The following is a 7,644-nucleotide window of genomic DNA, read 5'->3' as shown; positions in this document are numbered from 1 at the left end:
ACATCTCCTAGTTCAATCTATTTGTCATGTTTATTTTATATCAGTGTGTATGATACAATTGTATTCTAATATTCCCTTGATTACTTCCCACAATAACTGCCTAACACGTGCCTCACAAAACAAACAGGTCCTTCTTTCCAAATATGGCTATGAAGTTATCAAGAAAGATACTGATTTGATAGCGAGTGTAATTCAGATTCTTAGTAAAGTTACATGAAGTAATGTCACATTCAGTTGCACCAGCATTTGGGTGCATTGAGTGCACACATGTGGCTGTCTACAACGTTTTTTTACAATCGAGAACTGTTATGTAATGCTACAATTGATAATACAGAGATCTGCAGACACGTATGGCGGTGCCAAGATAATTATAACCGCTAAGAATGATAAAGGGAGCAGACAAAGTAATATATGTAGCAGTTGATCCGTATAACATCACTCTGCAACTTTCTGATAACAATATAACACATGCGTTTAGATTTTAAAACGACTGAGCATGCGCCCCTCTCGCTCTTAAATGGTACGTGCCGGATTCCGCGTCATCCATTGTTTACAAATCAACCCTTGAGCTGTTTCTGTTGAGCAGCGTGGCGGACGCCGACTAGACAGTCCCATCCGTTTGAATAAAAACAACCATCAGGGCTGGATATTTGTTATCTAAAGCTATATTGAAGATGCCTTGTCGAAAGGAGAACTATATCTTTTTGGAACAGTCGGTAACGGTGGATTCAAAGGAAGTAGACGCTCTCGTGTCGAAAATCGGCGAGGTGCTGCAGCTCCACAACAATAGCTCGAGCCAGAAGGCGATGTCACGTCTTCACGGTAGCAACAACAACAACAGCAGCAGCAGCGCGGCGGGCGGACAGCGGTGCATCCGTATCCGCAGCCGGAGTTTACGTTCCAGGCGGGCCAGTCCGTACAACCCACCCGGATCCAGCGATCAGGAATGGGACCATTTCAGATCCTCGTGGAACCGAAAGAAAATCGACGAGGACGATCCGCACCAACTCCTCCAGGAACTCATATTGTCGGGAAACCTGATCAAGGAAGCGGTCAGACGACTACAGTTTCCCTCGGAACCAACGGAGCACGACATCTCCAAATCTGTAGACTGACCTCACGAGCCCACAGATGCATGGACGTCCTCACGTTTTCAGAGCTCATTATTATACGTTGGTTTTTTACAAACTTTGATATCGCACCCTTATGTTTTTTGTTTTTGTTTTATTGTATATTGCTGAGATGGAAACGTTTTGTATTTTGGACTCTTTAGCAATGTGACCCTACCTTGTTCTCTCATTTTTAAATATCAGTGTTCGGATTGAAATGCAAGTGTAATGCAAAAAGCTAGTGGTTTATAGCAATGCATTTTATTATAGTATTAACTGGCCTCTGGCTGGTTTGTCCTAGAATGGTGCATCGTGTTTTGGTTTGCTGGAGTTTAGCACTCTCAAGAACTGCTCAACTGTTTTGTTTACAATGTAGATGTGCTTGGGCTGCTGGCTTGCGGTCCTCGCCTAGATAAGGCAACGGGTCACACTTTTTGTTTACTCCTTTTAAACCTATGTTTGGATACAAAGATAATACTAATTTGGTTTCAAGCAGGTCCTGTGTGCACCTCATGAGGGCCCTTGTCTTCTGTCCCTTTGGTTTCCAAGCAAGGACAACACTCCTTAAAGAGAAACTGAGATCAAACTCTGTGTGTGGGTAAAAGTGTTAGACATGTGGGATGTGATCACAACACAATGACACTGTGGTGCTTTTTGATTCCAATATGGATTTTTAAAGTTTTTTTCTAATGATGTTTTGTGTTTTCATTTTCACTCTGTAAACTCTGTGTATGCTTCGAAACGAAGTGTTTTTAATAACTCTGATTGTTCAGAGAGTTTGGTGTCTAATAAACATGGTGTTTTTGCATACGATGGATTCATACGTATGTTTCTATAACCAATTTTGGTTTGCATGCACATTTTTGTTGTTTGTACCAATTACGTGGATCACCAGCATTATTATGAGGCAGTTCTTCAAAGATCAAACATCCAAAATTCTATGTTAAAACAAGTTTATGATATTAGTGACTTATTCTTATGTCACACATGGTACTTTACTGCACTCATAAAGAAAACATCAACGTAGATTGTCCAAAAATATGGCCACATTATAATGATAAGTAAAAATACAAGCTGACTCACCACAGCTATGATACCTGAAGTGATAAATGTAGCCATGCTCTTTGAACACACTTTGTGATTTAAAGTTAATTAATGACTAGTAATGTGTATACATGCAAAAAAAAAAAAAGTCCCACTTCCGTGTAGGCATATGCCCAATCGCCCAATAGATGGCAGCACAATGCAAGTCACAACTGCGCTGTAGGATCCGGGGGAAATATGAGAGGGATAAATACTTATTTCACGAATAACTTACTGTAGTATTCCTCAATATTGCAAGAATTGATTATGCTAATGTGGCTGACATGGCTTACTTGATTCTGATTGGTGGATCACGACACTGAGCGGAACATATTTTTAATATATGTACTGTAGATTTCTATGCACAGTCTACTACATCCTGAATGAACTGTAAGTCGCTTTGGATATAAGCCTCTGCTAAATGCATACATTTAATATCTTAATTTAATTTTAATTTTATTTTATTGTTATTAATTTGAACTATGATGTAATTCCACCAACTTAATATATATGTACACACATAGGATATATGTATTTATAGAGAGAGCGACCCCCCCCCCCCCCCCCCCTTTCTGGTTAATACATCCCCGCCTCTGCTGAATTATTTTTATCCCCCATGGGGATAAACATCAACACCAGTCAACAGTCACGCTCTGAATCAAATGATTCGCGATTCGATTGAAACGCTTCGAAACAGTGAATCATTTTGTGGCTGATTCGAGTTTCAAACAGCTCTTTTGATATTGTGTTCTTTGGTCGCTTTGACTATATAATTTATTCGATGCTTGAATAACCGTGGAAATGAAATCATTAGCCTACAGTTAATTGTCCTAGCTTGTTTTTAAAAGATCGGGCTCATACAATTCCCGTCGTATTAAAAACATTTCATGACACCCATTAACCCATATGGTACTTGCCTATAAAAAGACGGGTTTATAATGTGTTTATAATGTTAGGCTACTTAGGGTACTACAGCCTTACCCTTACCTATCACCTATGGAGAGAGAAAAAGTTTTCAAAAGCATACCCCATCACCCCCCACCATATGCTTATATTTTAGGACGTTTAATTTATTTGTCATAGTACTTCTGCATATTATAGTGTTGGGAAGTATGCATTAAGCAAGTGTATTTCCGTTTGCTAGTTATACTTTTCAACACAAGGTCACTGGCGCCATCTTGCAGTTTAAAAGGGTACTAAAGAAAACTTGTTAAAAATGGCCTGTGGGACTTCAGTGTAAATTTTTATGGTGAATATAAACATGTTGATAGCTCAGGGGTCAGTTCAAGCAAGCAAATGAAAACATTACTCAAAATAACAATGAGTCAGCTTAGAAAGAATATACACTAAAAATATGGAGGGCTCTTTTTGGTTCCACAAAGAACCTTTCAGTGAACTGTAATTAAAATAATAACTTTTTCTTATTAGTGCGAAGAACATTTTAATAATCTGAATACATACATATATTTATAAATAAAAATAAATGAGTAGATATTTATTTATTTAGTTCCTTGTATAGTTCATTGGATGTTAAATGTTTATCATGGAATCATATATGCCAATGAAGAACCTTCATCAAAAAGTAAAATAAAGAACTACGGTATATGCTAAACTAGCCCACTAACTTGAATTGTAGATGAATATATTATTTGCTATTTTAATTAATGTTGATGATATCTTAAGATTTGTTGAGCATGTTATTGTCCTGATATTTTGGCAATTTTATTTATTGACTCCCAAATCTTTTGACATTCTTCATATTCTGTCAGGACGTTATTTTGCAGGAGTAACAGAAATGAACTTTAACAATAGGTTTAAATTGATTTTTACCTATTATAAGGCCATTTTTCTAACCTATTTAAATATATGCATCATCTTATGTGTCAATTTCTTAAACTTAAATTCTAATAAGACACTAGGGCTGTTACCAATCAAAAATCAGTATCAACAAAATTTGTGTTTGCAGTGCAGAGTTGGGGTGTGAGGTGGTGAGTCATTGACTCATTCAACCAATTCACAGACTGCTTCATGTAAAATAAATTATCTGGGATGAACCGTGATTATTGCCGACATTAGGCTATTACATTAACAGACTCGATAACAGAAATTTAATGAATAAAGCTGTTTCAGCATAAAAAACACTGGATATTTTGTGCTGATAATCCTGTCATAAAATCAATAAAAGTGGATCTGGCCAATTCAATCCAAATTACGTGTTTACGTGTGATTTTTTTAATTCTGATTTTGTTAGTCGGATTAGTAGTGACAAAGGCAGTGATTTACCGCCACCTACTGGCGCTTTTAGTTTCATTTTTGAAAAAACAATTTAATTTATTGAAATAATTTAGTAGCCTACTTCTGTATTAAAATCTTTATATTTAAACATTAAACTCACCCTCGTTAAACAGTCTGTAAATATACATAAATGTCACATTTGTGTTCTTCTGTACCACCTCTGCAGTGCAAAGTTGATACTGATTTAATTTGATTGGTAACCTAGTAGTTATGCTTCCTGTGCTGCATTTCCCAAAATGGTTTATGTTCAGCGTAGGCGGAAATGCATCTATAATTGTGTCGTATTCTTATTCCGTTTATTTGTTTCATTTAAGTTTTTTAAAAGGTTGATAATATAAATTTATGAATTTGACATAAAAATGACATTTAATAAGGTTAGAAAAAATGCCATTACAAAGGCGCCCCGGTGAGTCAAATCAACTCATAATGGGAAGTTTCTTTTTCAATGTCCTATTTTTTTTTTTTAGGAGCACAAGTGCTTATTCCCCTTTTTTTATTATTAAACACAAAGTTTCATTCATGATGCTTACATTATCACATGTGCAGATTCCTACACAATGTATGAATTACATAGGTGATTATCTCCAAGCAGAGATTCTGTTGAATGAATGAGTTTGTGCCCCAAATAAATAATGGATGTTGTTCGTTGACCTGTAATGTGATCTGTAATCTCAAGATAGACAGGAAAACATTGAAATTAACAAATGGAAAGATGAAATGTGTAATGTTATTCTAAATTATAAAGGTTTTTATTATTAAATACGGAAAAGTCATCTAAATTGACCCAAACCCCTCCAGGCAGAGTTCCCCAAATTAATTTTGGTCATTTCCACCACTGTATAAAAGTAATTAGGGGACATTTTTGCCCCAATATCTTGAATTTAGGGGGAATCCTGAATGTATTTTAACAGACTAAATCAGAACATGAAAGCATTAACTAAATGTGCGTGCACAGTACTAGTAGTCTAACCTACATCACAGTGTACGCGTGAACTTTTTTCCTATGCATTTTTACTCTGCTTCAGTCTAGAGACCCTAGACTCTTCAGAAGCTGCTTTTTAACTTTTCACAAGGCACCAGCTGTCTTTGTCTGAGTGCATCCTCAAAGTCACACGGGAACGGCACAGTTCTCACCTCACATCCCCAGCCACCAAAGGCTTCTGCTGTTCCTTCACATGTCACCAACACCCAAGGCTCAAAAAATTATACGTAAGCCTTACATAAGAGCATTTTTTTCCCCTCATGTCTGTCCTACATTCTGACCTACATCACAAAGTGACGATGATGTATTAGGGGTTTCAAGATCCAAACCAAGAGAGTGTTACTGATTTTCTTGCTTTGAAGGCAAGGATGAGCCACACCAAGGGATATTTCACTTTTGAGATCATGTGGTGTGTCTCTTCATTTCTCATGATGTGTTATGCAGCTGGACATCTGACTTAAGTTGGCCAAATGGAACATGCAATGTTTTTTAACTGATTGCTATGCAGTTGCTATAGGGGTTTCTCTATATAGTTGCCAGGTTGTTCTTTGTGGTTGCTAGGCTAGTACAAGACAAGTCTACTGCCAATTTATAAAATGACTTGGATTCCTCCTTCAATGTTTATATTTTTTGTTTTGTATAGAGACGGACTATCAGTTTTTTTCAGTTCAGCCAGTTGGTGCCAGCAAATGAGTGACTTTTCTTTATATGTGAGTCATAAAATCATTTATTTAACCAATTCATTGAAAAACACATTCAGCAACAAAACACCACAATGTTTGTTGCTCGGAAATGTGAAACAGTGAATTCTGAGATGGCTTTTTCGTGGAACAAAACTAGTGTAAATTATAATATTCTACTTAAAATGTAAGTTAATCACAATTGACTTTTGTCTACTGAACTCTTGTGTAAAAGCAATGTCACACTTGTTTTAAAGCACCCTTGTTCTAATTATATTGTTTATTGATATCAATAAAGTTTCCATTAACCAACACAGAAATAAGGTCCAGTTCACACAGAACCCATTTTTGCATTCCACTGCTGCTTTTTGTTTTTCTATATAAACATGCGTGCGGCGTCCCGCTTTTGCATAATGTCTTTTGTACACATTTATGGGAGGAACAGAGACAGTTTTCACTCCATATTGAAATGCCCATGCATGTCACATTTTAAAGACACAATGTCAAGTTAAAATAAGGTTATTTGTCTCGCAATTTTAAACTCGCAATTTTAAACTCAATACATTTTTTTCTGTACAAATGACCACTAAGACACAAAATCAGTCTAAATTACATCTGCACCTACCAGACAAAAAAATAGATATTTTGAATACTAAGTGGAAGATGCTGATTTCAAAGAAAACCACACACAGACCCAGACGCGCACAGTCTGTTTTTGTCTAATTAGTGCCCATTGTGTGGCATCATTCTCTCTGATCAGATACCCGCTGGTTCACAGAGCCACTTCAGGGCACACCTGTGAGCAGTTGGAACATGAACAAACAACACCGAAGACTAATGTGTAGCTAAAAGCTGAGATAATTAACCTCATCATCAGGGTCCACCTGGGAAAAGAACAACCATGAGAGTGGCCTGTGACCGCAAAAGCAGCTGTGAATGAATGCAGCTAAAGGGTGCATTAATATTTGATTGAAATGGTTATCATCTCTGGGCCCCAATCCAAACACACATGCAGCACTTCAGCTTTAGATAACACTTTAGAAATTGTATTTATTTATTTATTTCACAGTGTCCTTTTTACCAGGGTCTTCTAATGACAGCACTGTGAGCGGAATAAAAGCAAATGGCACATCTTGAATTCATTTAAAAGTACATGGATGTGTCCCTTCTATGCATATTTTAAACAACACTTACAAAAAAGTACCACAGTGTTATTAATGTATTTTGAACATAGTATTTTGGAAATGTACCAATCATTATATTTTAATATAAATGCGATAATTATTTAATATACAGTGTTCACAAAAAGTTTTGTCAGGAAGTGTCTTGAAATTACATTTATATATTACTAACATAATATGGTTACACATTTACAGTATACCTGTATAGTAAAATATACACATACAGTAAAAACATTTTTTTAAGTGGAATGTTAAAGTTTTGCCTCCCCTTAAAATTGATGACACCTTTAAAAAAAAAAAATCATCATTACAAA

General features: G+C 36.2%; 1 protein-coding gene across 1 annotated transcript; it reads left to right on the top strand.

The window, feature by feature from the left end:
- Positions 1–288: 288 nt before the first annotated feature.
- Positions 289–1,919, top strand: LOC113074045 (GSK-3-binding protein-like). Its single transcript, XM_026246758.1, has one exon. The coding sequence runs from the start codon at positions 675–677 to the stop codon at positions 1,113–1,115; it is 441 nt and encodes a 146-aa protein (XP_026102543.1). The 5' UTR covers positions 289–674; the 3' UTR covers positions 1,116–1,919.
- Positions 1,920–7,644: the final 5,725 nt, after the last annotated feature.

This window comes from Carassius auratus, unplaced genomic scaffold, assembly GCF_003368295.1.
Source record: "Carassius auratus strain Wakin unplaced genomic scaffold, ASM336829v1 scaf_tig00013521, whole genome shotgun sequence".
Taxonomy (NCBI): domain Eukaryota; kingdom Metazoa; phylum Chordata; class Actinopteri; order Cypriniformes; family Cyprinidae; genus Carassius; species Carassius auratus.
This window is presented reverse-complemented; position numbering and strand designations above follow the sequence as displayed.

Bases quoted from the DNA above. Each gene is read 5' to 3' on its own strand.
- LOC113074045 (XM_026246758.1), top strand. From the start codon at position 675: ATGCCTTGTCGAAAGGAGAACTATATCTTTTTGGAACAGTCGGTAACG.